This window comes from Oncorhynchus mykiss, chromosome 7, assembly GCF_057628025.1.
Source record: "Oncorhynchus mykiss isolate SJ-2025 chromosome 7, ASM5762802v1, whole genome shotgun sequence".
In the NCBI taxonomy this organism is placed as follows: Eukaryota; Metazoa; Chordata; class Actinopteri; order Salmoniformes; family Salmonidae; genus Oncorhynchus; species Oncorhynchus mykiss.
The window spans coordinates 63,054,940-63,072,991 of record NC_143028.1 but is presented as its reverse complement, the minus strand read 5'-3'; the positions used below and the strand labels follow the sequence as shown (position 1 = coordinate 63,072,991).

The window sequence follows — 18,052 nt, the reverse complement described above, 5'->3', positions numbered from 1 at the left end:
TCCAAAAACACTTTAACACACAAAAGTCAAATCAAAGTGAGATTATTCAGATTATTTGGGCCACTCATGGAAGCTTCAGCCTTCAAACAAACCAATTTCACTTCCGAAAAAACAGTTTAGCTCCACTATTTATATATTTATACTGCCCTACCAAGCAGAAAGGCAGTAACTGCTCAAAGCATGGAACTGAGAAAAATGGCTTTTATTTACCTTGGTTTCACAGTAACTTTATGCAGTTACTGCTAACATGACCCCCATTTTCTCCAAAACACAATAAAATAGAGGCAAGATACTTGTCCACATGATTAAGCATGTATTTAATGTAGCAGAAATGACTAACTCATTTTCGAACACATGATCAGTTATTGTCTTTTTGCTTGGTAGGGCAGCATACATTTACACATCGTTTCAGTGTGATGGCTTCATCAGTAGGGTGAGTTTATTTTATTTTATTGAACCTTTATTTACATAGGCAAGTCAGTTAAGAACAAACTCTTATTTACAATGACAGTAAGTGACTAGGTTTACCCTGAAGCTTGGAGCGCTACTCATCTAAATGTGTATATTCAGAATGAATAAGGACATTTATAAGAGAGCAATACCCTGCTTTACTTTCTCTGTTTTATTCCTGGCTAGTAGGCAGGCAGTTTGGTCTTGAAAATATGCCTCAGAGCATGCCTCAAACTAATGGCCCCACGGGCTAAGTAATGGCACCTCAGGCTAAGTAATGGTACCTCGGGCTAAGTAATGGTACCTCGGGCTAAGTAATGGCCCCTTGGGCTAGGTAATGGTACCTCGGGCTAGGTAATGGTCCCTCGGGCTAAGTAATGGTCCCTCGGGCTAAGTAATGGTACCTCTGGCTAAGTAATGGTACCTCGGGCTAAGTAATGGTACCTCAGGCTAAGTAATGGCCCCTCGGGCTAAGTAATGGTACCTCGGGCTAAGAAATGGTACCTCGGGCTAAGTAATGGTACCTCGGGCTAAGTAATGGTACCTGGGGCTAAGTAATAGTACCTCGGGCTAAGTAATGGTACCTCGGGCTAGGCAATGGCCCCTCGGGCTAAGTAATGGTACCTCGGGCTAAGTAATGGTACCTCGGGCTAGGCAATGGCCCCTCGGGCTAAGTGATGGCACCTCGGGCTAAGTAATGGTACCTCGGGCTAAGTAATGGTACCTCGGGCTAAGTAATGGCCCCTCGGGCTAAGTAATGGCACCTCGGGCTAAGTAATGGCACCTCGGGCTAAGTAATGGTACCTCGGGCTAAGTAATGGTACCTCGGGCTAAGTAATGGTACCTCGGGCTAAGTAATGGTACCTCGGGCTAAGTAATGGCCCCTCAGGCTAAGTAATGGCCCCTCGGGCTAAGTAATGGTACCTCGGGCTAAGTAATGGTACCTCGGGCTAAGTAATGGCCCCTCAGGCTAAGTAATGGCCCCTCAGGCTAAGTAATGGCACCTCAGGCTAAGTAATGGTACCTCGGGCTAGGTAATGGTCCCTCGGGCTAGGCAATGGCCCCTCGGGCTAGGCAATGGCCCCTCGGGCTAGGTAATGGCCCCTCGGGCTAAGTAATGGCCCCTCGGGCTAAGTAATGGCCCCTCGGGCTAAGTAATGGCTCCTCGGGCTGTAGAATAGTTCCATTACTTTCTCTAGGGCTCTCTCGGTGTGATATTATGGTGGCACTCAGAAATTGAGCCATTTGTCTCAGTCTATTGCCACATACTGAAGCTGGGGCTGATCTCAAGGCTAATGTTTAAAATAGGCCCTGTCTGTCTCATATTTACTGTTGATATGCAGATATATAATAACACAGCCTGTGTAACATGACAAGCTGCAGGGGGGTTAAGGGTGAACCAGAAAACTAAAATGACATTATATAGGTCTAAATATTGTGTTACATATCTCCAGTGTACAACTATACGCAACAAAAATATAAATGCAACATGTAAAGTGTTGGTCCCATGTTTCATCAGCTGAAATAAAAGATCACAGAAATGTTCCATAGGCACAAAAAGCCTACATCTACGAACAATTCACAGAGATACCGTGACGAGACCCTGAGGCCCATTGTTCTATTCATCGGCCGTTATCAACATGATAATGCACGTCCCCATGTTGCAAGGATCTCTACACAATTCCTGGAAGCTGAAAATGACCCAGTTCATCCATGGCCTGCATTCTCACCAGACATGTCACCTATTGAGCATGTTTGGGATCCCTTGGATCGACAGCATGTTCCAGTTCTCTCCATTATCCAGCAACTTCGCACAGCCATTGAAGGGGAGTGGAACAACATTTCACAGGCCACAATCAACAGCCTGATCAACTCTATGCAAAGGAGATGTGTCGCACTGCATGTGGCAAATGGTGGTCACAAGGGAATTTTTTTTTAAAGGTATCTGTGACCAACTGATGCCTATTTGTACTCCCAGTCATGTGAAATCCATAGATTATTGCCAAATGAATTTATTTCAATTGACAGATTTCGTTATATGAACTGAACTGAAATTGTTGCATGTTTGCGTGTATAATTTTTTTCAGTGTCGTTGTGCTAAAAAGAGGAAAATGATATGGGTTATACAGAGAGTTCTACTCACCAGTGTGGACAGAGAAAGGCCAAAGGCTCTTCTCCCCACCAGTCTTTGGGGAGCGTGTTGGGCTCTGGGGAATCTGCATCTCTCTCTCTGCTGTGTCCTTCTTTGGCTGCACCGTGGGCCCTGAGCTACTGTCCACTCTGAAAAGTTGGTCCTCCCCTACACTGGGAGGCACAGTGGTGCTGTTAGCCACAGGCTCTCCCTGCCCCTGTCCTTTCTCTTTGGCTGTGGGGGTAGGGACATGGGAGGAGGGCACTTTGACCACGGTGCTGTTCATCTTTGTCTCCACCTCATCAGGCACTGTCTTGTTATTCTTCTTCCTCCTGTCGTCTTCCCCTTCATCCTTCTCTCCCTCTCCCTCCTCCCCCTCAGCCTCCCTTTCCACCCCTGCCTCCTCCTCCGCTGTGGGGGTGTCCGTGTCAGAACCACCCTGACGGGCTGTAGGGAGCTCAGTGGAGGCCTGGGACTGGGTAGGCTGGTGGCTGGGGATGGGACCCGGGCCAGGATTAGACCCAGGGCTGGCTGCAGGGGCCTGGGTGGGCCAGAGAGAGCCAGGCAGGGAAGAGATGACCCCTCCGCTGAAGCCCAGGCCGGCCAACAGTGTGCTGGTCACCACCGATGCCACCGTGGCCTGACTGCCGCTGGAGGATGGGCCGATACCCCCCGTAGCCATGGAGACAAAGGAGAAGGGGAGGCCAGAGGAGGTCCAGGTGGAGGAGCCGGAGCTGATAGGAGCCATGTCCGCCGAGGAAGCTGGGGAGACGGTGGGCTGGGGGAAAGAGTAGAGAGAGGGGGAGAGGGAAGGAGAGGGGTATGGGGTGGAGAAAACGAGAGAGAAAGTGAGAGAGAGAGTTAGTATCATGCCATAACAAATCATGTTGGATCATCACAAAATAAATTGTTATGCTGCCATCTTCTGGACAAGACAAATGATCTGTACTTTACTCACCATTCCAGTCTTCACTATCCGTGTTCCCTCAAATATCCTGGTGGTGTTAGCTGGAAGACCAAACACAGGAAAATATTACACATGCATTTGGAACAAAGACAAGTGTTTGTTCTTAGTATTTAACTATCTCTGATCATTTTAAAACTGGACGTTAGGATTATGTGACTCCATCCATAGGGCTGTACTGTATACGCTGCGTTATGGTGTGTGGTGTGATTACCTCTGAAGAGCAGTGTCTGGCTGAAGTCACTGCGTAGGTCTCTCTGGCACACCGCCTGGACTCTGAACAGATACAGGATGTCTGGAGACACGTGGGTTATCACCGCCTTCTGTAGGATGGACACCGAGGCAGAGAGAGCAAGAGAAAGAATGAGATTCTGACAGACAGACAGTGTTGTCACAGAGAGACAGACACACCCTGTCACAGAGTCCTGTACATATGGGACATCCACACTACATAGAAGGCCTAAGGAAATGACTCACATATGATTAACATTCAGTGTGTGTCAATACTGGCAGCTCACACCCATGATAGGGATCCATAGCGTCTGTTCTATCCTCACCTACCCTTTACTCCTCCCTGTGTCCTCATCTACCCTTTACTCCTCCCTGTGTCCTCACCTACCCTTTACTCCTTCCCTGTGTCCTCACCTACCCTTTACTCCTCCCTGTGTCCTCACCTACACTTTACTCCTCCCTGTATCCTCACCTACCATTTACTCCTCCCTGTGTCCTCATCTACCCTTTACTCCTCCCTGTATCCTCACCTACCCTTTACTCCTCCCTGTGTCCTCACCTACCCTTTACTCCTCTCTGTGTCCTCACCTACCCTTTACTCCTCCCTGTGTCCTCATCTACCCTTTACTCCTCCCTGTATCCTTATCTACCCTTTACTCCTCCCTGTGTCCTCATCTACCATTTACTCCTCCCTGTGTCCTCACCTACCCATTACTCCTCCCTGTGTCCTCACCTACCCTTTACTCCTCCCTGTGTCCTCATCTACCCTTTACTCCTCCCTGTGTCCTCGCCTACCCTTTACTCCTCCCTGTATCCTCACCTACCCTTTACTCCTCCCTGTGTCCTCACCTACCCTTTACTCCTCCCTGTGTCCTCGCCTACCCTTTACTCCTCCCTGTGTCCTCACCTACCCTTTACTCCTCCCTGTGTCCTCACCTACCCTTTACTCCTCCCTGTCTCCTCACCTACCCTTTACTCCTCCCTGTGTCCTCACCTACCCGTTCTGTGTCCTCACCTACCCTTTACTCCTCCCTGTGTCCTCACCTACCCTTTACTCCTCCCTGTGTCCTCACCTACCCTTTACTCCTCCCTGTGTCCTCACCTACCCTTTACTCCTGTCACGTTCTGACCATCGTTCGTGTGTGTTTTCCTTGTTTTAGTGTTGGTCAGGACGTGAACTGGGTGGGCATTCTATGTTGGATGTCTTGTTTGTCTATTTCTATGTCCGGCCTGATATGGTTCTCAATCAGAGGCAGGTGTTAGTCATTGTCTCTGATTGGGAACCATATTTAGGTAGCCTGGGTTTCACTGTGTGTTTGTGGGTGATTGTCCTTAGTGTTAGTTTGCACCAGTTTAGGCTGTTTTCGGTTTTCATTACATTTATTATTTTGCACTGTTTGTATTTAGATTCGTGTTGCTATAGTCACAATAAACATGGATCGCAATCTACACGCCGCATTTTGGTCCGACTCTCCTTCACACCTAGAAAACCGTTACAGAATCACCCACCACAAAAGGACCAAGCAGCGTGTCAACAGGCAGGAGCAGCGCGAGGAGACGCGCAATAAGGATTTCTGGACATGGGAGGAAATCCTCGACGGGAGAGGACCCTGGGCTAAACCAGGGGAGTGTAGCCGCCCAAAGGAGCAGCCCAAAGAGGAGGTATGGACATGGGAGGACGAATTAGAAGGAAGAGGACCCTGGGCTCAGCCAGGAGAATATCGCCGCCCCAAAGAAGAACTGGAGGCGGCGAAAGCGGAGAGGCGCAGATATGAGGAGGCAGCACGACGTAGCGGATGGAAGCCTGAGAAGCAGCCCCAAAAATTTCTTGGGGGGGGGCTAACAGGGAGTATGGCTACGCCAGGTAGGAGACCTGGGCAGACTCCCTGTGCTTACCGGGGGGCTAGAGAGACCGGACAGGCACCGTGTTATGCAGTGGTGCGCACGGTGTCTCCAGTGCGGGTGCATAGCCCGGTGCGGTATATTCCAGCTCCGCGTGTTGGCCGGGCTAGATTGAGCGTCGAGCCTAATGCCATGAAGCCGGCTCTACGCAGCTGGTCCCCAGTGCGTCTCCTTGGGCCGGCTTACATGGCACCAGCCTTGCGCTCGGTGTCTCCGGTTCGCCTGCATAGCCCAGTGCGGGCTATTCCACCTCGCCGCACTGGCAGGGCGACCGTGAGCATTCAACCAGGTAAGGTTGGGCAGGCTCGGTGCTCAAGAGCTCCAGTGCGCCTGCACGGTCCGGTTTTTCCAGTACCACCTCCACACCCCAGCCCTCCGGTAGCAGCTCCCCGCACCAGGCTTCCTGTGCGTGTCCTCGGCCCAGTACCACCAGTGCCAGCACCACGCATCAGGCCTACAGTGCGCCTCGCCTGTCCAGCGCTGTCGGAGCCCTCCTCTCCAGCGCTGTCGGAGTCTCCCGCCTGTCTAGCGCTGTTAGAGCCTTCCTCCTCTACAGCGCTGCCGGAGTCTCCCGCCTGTTCAGAACTGCCAGTCTGCAAGGAGCTGCCAGTCTGCAAGGAGCTGCCAGTCTGCAAGGAGCTGCCAGTCTGCAAGGAGCTGCCAGTCTGCAAGGAGCTGCCAGTCTGCATAGAGCTGCCAGTCTGCAAGGAGCTGCCAGTCTGCAAGGAGCCGCCAGAGCTGCCTGTCTGCAGGATGCCGCCAAAGCTGCCAGTCTGCAAGGAGCCGCCAGAGCTGCTAGTCTGCAAGGAGCCGCCAGAGCTGCCAGTTAGCATGGAGCAGCCAGGGCCGCCAGTCAGCATGGAGCAGCCAGGGCCGCCAGTCAGCATGGAGCAGCCAGGGCCGCCAGTCAGCATGGAGCAGCCAGGGCCGCCAGTCAGCATGGAGCAGCCAGGGCCGCCAGTCAGCATGGAGCAGCCAGGGCCGCCAGTCAGCATGGAGCAGCCAGTCAGCATGGAGCAGCCAGATCTGCCAGTCGACCAGACTCTTCCAGCTCTGCCAGTCGACCAGACTCTTCCAGATCTGCCAGTCGACCAGACTCTTCCAGATCTGCCAGTCGACCAGACTCTTCCAGATCTGCCAGTCGACCAGACTCTTCCAGATCTGCCAGTCGACCAGACTCTTCCAGATCTGCCAGTCGACCAGACTCTTCCAGATCTGCCAGTCGACCAGACTCTTCCAGATCTGCCAGTCGACCAGACTCTTCCAGATCTGCCAGTCGACCAGACTCTTCCAGATCTGCCAGTCGACCAGACTCTTCCAGATCTGCCAGTCAGCCAGACTCTTCCAGATCTGCCAGTCGGCCAGGATCTGCCAGAACCGCCAGCCAGCCAGGATCTGCCGGATCTAACTACCTGCCTGAGCTTCCCCTCAGTGCTGTGCTACCCATCAGTCCCGAGCTACTTCTGTCCCGAGCTGCCCCTCTGTCTCGAGCTGACCCTCTGTCCCGAGCTGTCATTAAGAAGGGTTACCTATCTAGGGACGCTAAGGAGGTGGACTAAAACTGTTATGGAGTGGGGTCCACGTCCAGCGCCAGAGCCGCCACCGCGGACAGATGCCCACCCACACCCTCCCCCATAGGTTTAAGTTGTGCGTCCGGAGTCCGCACCTTGGAGGGGGGGTACTGTCACGTTCTGACCATCGTTCGTGTGTGTTTTCCTTGTTTTAGTGTTGGTCAGGACGTGAACTGGGTGGGCATTCTATGTTGGATGTCTTGTTTGTCTATTTCTATGTCCGGCCTGATATGGTTCTCAATCAGAGGCAGGTGTTAGTCATTGTCTCTGATTGGGAACCATATTTAGGTAGCCTGGGTTTCACTGTGTGTTTGTGGGTGATTGTCCTTAGTGTTAGTTTGCACCAGTTTAGGCTGTTTTCGGTTTTCATTACATTTATTATTTTGCACTGTTTGTATTTAGATTCGTGTTGCTATAGTCACAATAAACATGGATCGCAATCTACACGCCGCATTTTGGTCCGACTCTCCTTCACACCTAGAAAACCGTTACAACTCCTCCCTGTGTCCTCACCTACCCTTTACTCCTCCCTGTGTCCTCACCTACCCTTTACTCCTCCCTGTGTCCTCATCTACCCTTTACTCCTCCCTGTATCCTCACCTACCCGTTCTGTGTCCTCACCTACCCTTTACTCCTCCCTGTATCCTCACCTACCCGTTCTGTGTCCTCACCTACCCTTTACTCCTCCCTGTGTCCTCACCTACCCTTTACTCCTCCCTGTGTCCTCACTTACCCTTTACTCCTCCCTGTGTCCTAACCTACCCTTTACTCCTCCCTGTGTCCTCACCTACCCTTTACTCCTCCCTGTGTCCTTACCTACCCTTTACTCCCCCCTGTGTCCTCACCTACCCGTTCTGTGTCCTTACCTGTCCATCACTGCACTGTGTGACGCATCAGGGGCCACTCTGGTTAAAGTTAATTACGTCAGAGATGGTCTCCAGAATGTAGGGTTATTGCATTGGCCGAAGGGGAGATGAGAGGAGGGGATGTGAAACTAAGGGCTTGAGTGGTTTCAATTGATTCAACTATGATTGCAGGAAGCCTGCAGTTCCCTGATATAACCCAGATAAGGACGGAGATTGAAAATAAAAATGGAAATGAAGTGGGCAGAGAATGGGGAAAGGGGGCTGACGTGAGGGAAGAATGAAGGAGTGTGGTGATATGGCAAATGAAAAGAGAGAGAGCGAGATTGATTGTAGGCAAAGAGAGATGGACGTCTCTGCATCGTCTCTCCTGAGACAGTGTTTTCCTGCAGTCTATGTTTATTCCTTTAAAATGATTGTTCACAGCCAAATCCTCCTCTGTATGGCCTCATATATATATAGTTGAAGTCGGAAGTTTACATACACCTTAGCCAAATACATTTAAACTCAGTTTTTCACAATTCCTAACATTTAACCCTGGTAAGAATTCCTTGTCTTAGGTCAGTTAGGATCTCCATTTTACTTTAAGAATGTGGAATGACAGAATAATAGTAGAGAGAAATATTTATTTCGCTCTTCTTGGAATGCTTTCCACTAGATGTTGATGTTGGGACTTGCTTCCATTCAGCCACAACAGCATTAGTGAGGTCGGGCACCGATTAGGTCTTGTTGGGCGATTAAGCCTGGCTCGCAGTTGGCGTTCCAATTCATATCAAAGGTGTTCGATGGGGCTGAGGTCAGGGCTTTGTGCAGGCCAGTCAAGTTCTTCCACACCTATCTTGAGAAACCATTTCTATATGGACCTCACTTTGTGCACCGTAGCATTGTCAACAATTCAGGGAAACTGTTATAGCCTCGCTACTGTTAAATATCACTGTTGTTTTATTTATTTACTTACCTATTGTTCACATAATACCTTTTTTGCACTGTTGGTTAGAGCCTGTAAGTAAGCATTTCACTGTTGAATTCGGCGCACATGACAAATAAACTTTGATTTGTCGTGCTGAAACAAGAAATGGCCACAAACATGGAAGCACAGAATCGTCCAGAATGTCATTGTATGCTGTAGCGTTAAGGTTTCCTTTCACTGGAACTAAGGGTCCTAGCCCAAACCATAAAAAACAGCATCAGACCATTAATCCTCCACCACCAAACTTTACAGTTGGCACTCTGCATTGGGGCAGTTAGCAATCATTGGGGCGGCAGGGTAGCCTAGTGGTTAGAGCGTTGGACTAGTAACCGGAAGGTTGCAAGTTCAAACCCCCAAGCTGACAAGGTACAAATCTGTCGTTCTGCCCCTGAACAGGCAGTTAACCCACTGTTCCTAGGCCGTCATTGTAAATAAGAATTTGTTCTTAACTGACTTGCCTAGTTAAATAAAGGTAAAATAAAAATAATAAAAAATAAATAAAAATCTCCTGGTATCTGCCAAACCCAGATTTGTCTGTCGGACTGCCAGATGGTGAAGCGTGAATCATCACTCCAGAGAACGCGTTTCCACCGATCCATAGTCCAATGGCAGCGAGCTTTACACCATTCCATCCAACGCTTGGCATTGCACATGGTGATCTTAGGCTTGTGTGTAGCTGCTCGGCCATGGAAACCCATTTAATGAAGCTCCTGACGAACAGTTCTTGTGCTGACGTTGCTTCCAGAGCAGTTTGTAACTCGGAAGTGAGTGTTGCAACCGAGCACAGCCAATTTTTACGCACTACGCGCTTCAGCAGTTGCCGGTCCCGTTCTGTGGAGAATGTGTACTACATGTGTAGACCACTTGTACTACATGTGTAGACCACTTCAGGGCTGAGCCGTTGTTACTCCAATATGTTTTTACTTCACAATAACAGCACTTACAGTTGACCACGGCAGCTCTAGCAGGGCAGAAATTTGACGAACTGACTTGTTTAGAAAGGTGGCATCCTATGACGGTACCATGTTGAAAGTCACTGAGCTCTTCAGTAAGGCCATTCTACTGCCAATGTTTGTCTATGGAGATTGTTTGTCTATTGGGTGTCCACATACATTTGTATATATAGTGTATTTAGAGGATGAGACAAGATAGGCTCCATTTGGCAAGTCTAAATAGTCAACACATCCAAGTTGGAAACTAACGTGAAGGCGTGAACTATATCAACAACAACCCCTGGCTGAATGAGAAGACTGCCATGATGTGTTTAAAAAAGAGAACTTCACTGAGATCCCACGTTACAGTGACAGACGTGGTGTGTATCTCTCACTGACACATTAGACTGGAGGGAGCTGAGCCCATCGGACACATCACAGTGGGAGTCTCGGTGCAGTGTGTGTGTCATGGACTGTTCTCTCTACCGCACGGCAAGCGGTACCGATGCACAAGTCTGGAACCAACAGGACCCTGAACAGCTTCTACCCCCGAGCCATAAGACTGCTGAATTGTTAGTTAAATGGTTAACCAAATAGCTTCCCAGGACTATCTACATTGACCCTTTTTGCACTAACTATTTTGCCCAGTCACTTTATCCTTTTTGCAGTCCAATATTTACATATCTACCCCAATGACCTCGTACCCCTGCACATTGACTCAGTTGTGGTATCCCGTATATACTGTATAGCCAAGTTTTCGTTACTCTTGTGTATTTATCTGTTATTATGTTTTCTCTCTTCCTTCCTTGTTGGGAAGGGCCCTTTAGGAAGACTTCCACTGTTAGTCTACACCTGATGTTTACAAAGCATGTGACCGATAAAATGGGATTTGATTTGTGACAGACAGACCTGGAGTGTCCATTTCCAGCCAGGCAACTGAGACGGACTGACAGTCTGCACAGCGTTCTGTGTCTCACCATGTTCTGGTCCCCAGTCTTCTCGTAGGCCACGTCACTCTTCATCCAGCTGTAGGACACCATGAAGCTGGTGATAGGCGGGTGGTAGACCACTAGCGGGCGCTGCCAGCTCACCAACAGGGCAGTGCCGTTCAGTGGCTGGATCTTCATGTTGACTGGGGCACTGCTGCAGACTGGTGAGGGGGAGGGAGGGAGATGGGGGGAGGAGGGAAGCAGGTGTGGGGGGAGGGGTTGAAGAAGGAAAATCAGAATGGAGAGGGAAGGAGGGGTGAAGGAGAGGAAAGAGGAGACGGATGGATTGAGAGAAACGATAAACACATGATTTATTTGACAATAAAACCACCCAGGGTGGAAGAGGATAGGAGAGAGAGAAACGATAAACACATGATTTATTTGACAATAAAACCACCCAGGGTGGAAGAGGATAGGAGAGAGAGAAACGATAAACACATGATTTATTTGACAATAAAACCACCCAGGGTGGAAGAGGATAGGAGAGAGAGAAACGATAAACACATGATTTATTTGACAATAAAACCACCCAGGGTGGAAGAGGATAGGAGAGAGAGAAACGATAAACACATGATTTATTTGACAATAAAACCACCCAGGGTGGAAGAGGATAGGAGAGAGAGAAACGATAAACACATGATTTATTTGACAATAAAACCACCCAGGGTGGAAGAGGATAGGAGAGAGAGAAACGATAAACACATGATTTATTTGACAATAAAACCACCCAGGGTGGAAGAGGATAGGATAGAGAGAAACGATAAACACATGATTTATATGACAATAAAACCCACCCAGGGTGGAAGAGGATAGGAGAGAGAGAAAGCCTTGAGGACTTGTTTTTCTGATGAATGAAGTGGTGATGGAGACAGAAACAGGTCAAAAATAAAAGGATTCATTCGGCGGACTGCTGCTTGTGTTGACATCTCTTCAGCACTCAGGCTGATCTGATAATGGCAAGGTGTGTGTGTGTGCTACATGCGTGGGTCGCAGGCAGGCAGCCTGAGGAGAAACTACATATTTTATTACTGTCTGACTGCTGACTCATCCAGCCGCTGGTTTCCAGAGGAGCAGCTTTAACCAGACTGAAAGAACACATAAGCTCATAAAGACAGGAGCCTTGAGCCTCAACACACAGGGCTCTGGTATAGTCCAACCAACCAGTCTCTAGGGTACTGGATGGAGCGATGGAGGACTGGCGAGACGGAGATAGAGGGATGGAGGAAGGAGGAAGTAGGAATGGAGGGATGAAGGAGTAGAGAGATAGAGGGATATAGAGATGGAGGAAGTAGGGATGGAATGGTGGAGAGCAAGAGGGATGGAGGTAGGTGGGACGAACGATTGGAGGGGTGGAGGGATAGAGACCAGGGTCTGTAGACTGGAGGAGTGAATGTGGGTGATGAATCTGAAACAGGAGTCAGGCATGTGTAGTGTTGTTGACAACTTCTTTAGTCATCTTCTGTGGTTCTATATTTAAGTGAGTCAGTCGTCTCATCTGTGGTACTAGAGAATAGGATGACTCACTCACTTACACACTGTATGGCTGCAGTACTATACTTAACCTCAAGAGGGTGATGTAGGCCACAGTATGGTCACCGGAAAGACATCCATATCCATGTGTCCTTCCGTCCATCTGTCCGTCTGTCTGTCTGTCTGTCTGTCTGTCTGTCTGTCTGTCTGTCTGTCTGTCTGTCTGTCTGTCTGTCTGTCTGTCTGTCTGTCTGTCTGTCTGTCTGTCTCCGCATGGAATGTTGAGTTACTAGACAACGGATTCAGAGGCTGTCTACAACCAGTGTCAAGGCAGGAAGCTCTATGTTTTCTGTCTTAGATTGCCCCATTATTCCACTGAAAAAATTATGTGAAAGTAGTGTGAATTATGTATACATGAAATGGAGGTGGGACGTGAGGAGAGGGTTAGGTTGGGTGAGAGATGGAGGAGAGGAGAGCAGATAGGAGGAGAGAGGAGAGCAGAGGAGGAGAGCAGAGAAGAGAGCAGAGAGGAGAGCAGAGAGGAGTAAAGAGAGCAGAGAGGAGTAAAGAGAGAAGTGAGGAGAGCAGAGAGGAGTAAAGAGAGCAGAGAGGAGTAAAGAGAGCAGAGAGGAGTAAAGAGAGAAGTGAGGAGAGCAGAGAGGAGTAAAGAGGAGAGGAGGCAAGAGGAGAGGAGAGGAGGAGAGAGGAGAGGAGGAGAGCAGAGAAGGAGAGAAGAGAGCAGAGGAGGAGAGCAGAGAGGAGAGGAGGAGAGCAGAGAGGAGAGGAGAGGAGAGAAGAGGAGAGCAGAGAGGAGTGAGGAGAGGAGAGAGGAAAGGAGAGAAGAGGAGAGAGGATATGAGAGAGGAGAGCAGAGAGGAGGAGAGAAGAGAAGAGAGCAGAGAGGAGGAGAAAGGAGAGCAGAGAGGAGGAGAAAGGAGAGCAGAGAGGAGGAGAAAGGAGAGCAGCGAGGAGGAGAGCAGAGAAGGAAGGAGAGCAGAGAAGAGGACGTACATTTCCTCAATGAAAACAATGTACTGAGCAAATTGGCTTTTTACCAAATGACCGTACAACAGACCATGTATTCACCCTGCACACCCTAATTGACAACCAAACAAACCAAAACAAAGGCAAAGTCTTCTCATGCTTTGTTGATTTCAAAAATGCCTTCGACTCAATTTGGCATGAGGGTCTGCTATACAAATTGATGTAAAGTGGTGTTGGGGGTAAAACATACAACATTATAAAGTGCATGTACACAAACAACAAGTGTGCAGTTAAATTGGCAAAAAACACACACATTTCTTCCCACAGGGTCGTGGGGTGAGACAGGGATGCAGCTTAAGCCCCACCCTCTTCAACATATATATCAACAAATTGGCACGGGCACTAGAAAAGTGTGCAGCACCCGGCCGCACCCTACTAGAATCTAAAGTCAAATGTCTACTGTTTGCTGATGATCTGGTGCTTCTGTCACCAACCAAGGAGGACCTACAGCAGCACCTAGATATTCTGCACAGATTCTGCCAGACCTGGGACCTGACAGTGAATCTCAGTAAGACCAAAATAATGGTGTTCCAATAAAGGTCCAGTTCCCAGGACCACAAATACAAATTCCATCTAGACACCATTGCCCTAGAGCACACAAAAAAACAATACATTCCTTGGCCTAAACATCAGCGCCACAGGTAACTTCCACAAAGCAGTGAACGATCAGAGAGACAAGGCAAGAAGGGCATTCTATGCCATCAAAAGGAACATTAAATTCAACATACCAATTAGGATCTGGCTAAAAATACTTGAATCAGTCATAGAGCCCATTGCCCTTTATAGTTGTGAGGTCTGGGGTCCGCTCACCAACCAAGACTTCACAAAATGGGAAAACACCAATTTGAGACTCTGCATGCAGAATTCTGCCAAAATATCCTCCGTGTTCAATGTAGAACACCAAATAATGCATGCAGATCAGAATTAGGCCGATACCCACTAATTATCAAAATCCAGAAAATAGCCATTAAATTCTACAACCACCTAAAAGGAAGCGATTCCCACAGAGCCCCAGGACAGCAGCACAATTAGACCCAATCAAATCATGAGAAAACAAAAAGATAATTACTTGACACATTGGAATGAATTCACAAAAAAACAGAGCAAACTAAAATGCTATTTGGCCCTAAACAGAGAGTACACAGTGGCAGAATACCTGACCAGTGTGACTGACCCAAACTTAAGGAAAGCTTTGACTATGTACAGACTCAATGAGCATAGCCTTGCCATTGAGAAAGGCCGCCGTAGGCAGACATGGCTCTCAAGAGAAGATAAGCTATGTGCACACTGCCCACAAAATGGAGGTGGAAACTGAGCTGCACTTCCTTGTCACGAACCTCGCCGAAGATGGTGCCTCTTCCTGTTCGGGCGGCGCTCGGCGGTCGTCGTCGCCGGCCTATTAGCTGCCATCGATTCCCTTTCCGTTTGTTTTGGTTATTGGGTAATTGGGTACACCTGTTTTAAGTTAGTGTTTGTTTGTAGGCTATTTAAGGGCACTAGGCCCGCTGGGTATTTGTGCAGGCTTGTTTTTTGTTACTCTGTTGGATGGTGTTTTTTTCGTGTATGTATTCTCCGGGCTATTTTGGTCCTGTTGTTTGGGCTGGTAAATTGTATGCGCCCTGTGTGTTGGCGTGACCGTTTTGATGCGCCGGAGAATACATTTGACAATCTACTGAACCCTGCTCTCTGCGCCTGATTCCACCCACCACTCCTAGTTAATCATAACATTCCTAACCTCCTGTCCAATGTATGACCATATTAGAGAGACATATATCCCTCAGATTACACAGATCCAGAGGTGTACCTGTGGATGTATTTCAAGGCCTACCTTCAAACTCAGTGCCTCTTTGCTTGACATCATGGGAAAATCAAAAGAAATCAGCCAAGACCTGTAGACCACGTTCATCTGTACAAACAATAGTACGCAAGTATAAACACCATGGGACGACGCAGCCGTCATACCGCTCAGGAAGGAGACGCGTTCTGTCTCCTAGAGATGAACGCACTTTGGTGCGAAAAGTGCAAATCAATCCCAGAACAACAGCAAAGGACCTTGTGAAGATGCTGGAGGAAACAGGTACAAAAGTATCTATATCCACAGTAAAACGAGTCCTATATCAACATAACCTGAAAGGCCGCTCAGCAAGTTAGAAGCCACTACTCCAAATCCATCATAAAAAAAGCCAGACTACGGTTTGCAACTGCACATGGGGACAAAGATCGTACTTTCTGGAGAAATGTCCTCTGGTCTGAAGAAAGAAAAATAGAACTGTTTGGCCATATTGACCATCATTATGTTTGGAGGAAAAAGGGGGGAACTTGCAAGCTGAAGAACACCATCCCAACTGTGAAGCACGGGGTTGGCAGCATCATGTTGTGGGGGTGCTTTGCTGAAGGAGGGTCTGGTGCACTTCACAAAATAGATCACATCATGAGGAAAGGAAAATTAAGTGGATATATTGAAGCAACATCTCAAGACATCAGTCAGGAAGTTAAAGCTTGGTCACAAATGGGTCTTCCAAATGGGCAATGACCCCAAGCATACTTCCAAAGTTGTGGCAAAATAGCTTAAGGAAAACAAAGTCAAGGTATTTTAGTGGCCATCACAAAGCCCTGACCTCAATCATATAGAAAATGTGTGGACAGAATGGAAAAGTGTCTACAAACCTGACTCAGTTACACCAGCTCTGTCAGGAGGAATGGGCAAAAATTCACCCAACTTATTGTGGGAAGCTTGTGGAAGGCTACCTGAAACATTTGACCCAAGTTAAACAATTTAAAGGCAATGCTACCAAATACTAATTGAGTGAATGTAAACTTCTGATCCACTGGGAATGTGATGAAAGAAATAAAGGCTGAAATAAATCATTCTCAATACTATTATTCTGACATTTCACATTCTTAAAATAAAGTGGTGCTCCTAGCTGACCTAAGACAGGGAATTTTTATTAGGATTAAATGTCAGGAATTGTGAAAAACTGAGTTTAAATGTATTTGGCTAAGGTGTATGTAAACTTCCCGACTTCAAATGTATATATCTATAGACCCAGGGATCAGAGAGGATACGTCTGAGAGAAATGTTGAGAGAAAATGGGACAGAAATGGAAAAGAGGTTTATTTATTTTAATTCTTATTTTCAATGACGGCCTAGGAACAGTGGGTTAACTCCCTGTTCAGGGGAAGAACGACAGATTTGTACCTTGACAGCTCGGGGGTTTGAACTTGCAACCTTCTGGTTACTAGTCCAATGCTCTAACCACTAGGCTACCCTGCCGCCCCAAAGATGAGAGAGAGACAGAGCAATTTCACAACTTAATTTGTATGACAATTTTTTGTGTGCATATTAATGATGATTACTCAATCCTGTAGCCCGTTACAGCGCCAGCTCCCACTTCATCACAATCACTCCCATTCAATTCTCTCTGCCAGCCACACTCAAAACAAAGAGAGCTGACGTTTAAAGAGGCAGGGTCCTTTCTGGATGAACTCGACCGGTTTTAGCGGAGCCTCAACTAACAATGTTTGTAATGCAAAATAAAGCAATGAAAAAGATTTCATACAAAGACAAAGAAAGGCACAACTGAAAAACTGATTGACTGAACTAATCATCAAGCTTCAACCATTTGAATCAGCTGTGTAGTGTTAGGGCAAAAACCAAAACATGCATCCCTTGGATTCCCTAGGACAGAGTTTGTGAAACACTGGTATAGACAAACGACAGGCATTAAGTGAAAGACAGAGTGGCATGGTGAGAAGTAGTGTAAGGTCTGATCAGATCAGCTATATTGGTACCTCTGGATGTGTCTGGTGACTGACTGACTGACTGACTGACTGATTGAATGTAAGAGAGTGTATAGTGTTGGTACCTCTGGATGTGTCTGGTGACTGATTGACTGAATGTAAGAGAGTGTATAGTGTGGTACCTCTGGATGTGTCTGGTGACTGACTGACTGACTGACTGACTAATTGTAAGAGAGTGTATAGTGTGGTACCTCTGGATGTGTCTGGTGACTGACTGACTGAATGTAAGAGAGTGTATAGTCTGGTACCTCTGGATGTGTCTGGTGACTGTCTGACTGACTGACTGACTGACTGACTGACTGACTGACTGAATGTAAGAGAGTGTATAGTCTGGTACCTCTGGATGTGTCTGGTGACTGACTGACTGACTGAATGTAAGAGAGTGTATAGTCTGGTACCTCTGGATGTGTCTGGTGACTGACTGACTGACTGAATGTAAGAGAGTGTATAGTCTGGTACCTCTGGATGTGTCTGGTGACTGACTGACTGACTGAATGTAAGAGAGTGTATAGTGTGGTACCTCTGGATGTGTCTGGTGACTGTCTCACTGACTGACTGACTGACTGACTGACTGAATGTAAGAGAGTGTATAGTGTGGTACCTCTGGATGTGTCTGACTGACTGACTGAATATAAGAGAGTGTATAGTGTGGTACCTCTGAATGTGTCTGACTGACTGACTGACTGACTGAATGTAAGATAGTGTATAGTGTGGTACCTCTGGATGTGTCTGGT

The 18,052-nt window shown here is 47.9% G+C and overlaps 1 protein-coding gene across 1 annotated transcript in view; it reads right to left on the bottom strand.

Annotated features, from left to right (window-relative positions):
- LOC110528344 (receptor-type tyrosine-protein phosphatase gamma) overlaps positions 1–18,052 on the bottom strand; it is a 218,773-nt gene that overhangs the window by 31,927 nt on the left and 168,794 nt on the right. Inside the window, exons 9-12 of the mRNA XM_036983922.2 lie at positions 10,992–11,164; positions 3,760–3,868; positions 3,540–3,589; positions 2,594–3,359 (exon numbers count right to left, since the gene is read on the bottom strand). Coding sequence (XP_036839817.2) covers positions 2,594–3,359; positions 3,540–3,589; positions 3,760–3,868; positions 10,992–11,164 — 1,098 coding nt within the window. The remainder of the gene's footprint in view (positions 1–2,593; positions 3,360–3,539; positions 3,590–3,759; positions 3,869–10,991; positions 11,165–18,052) is intronic.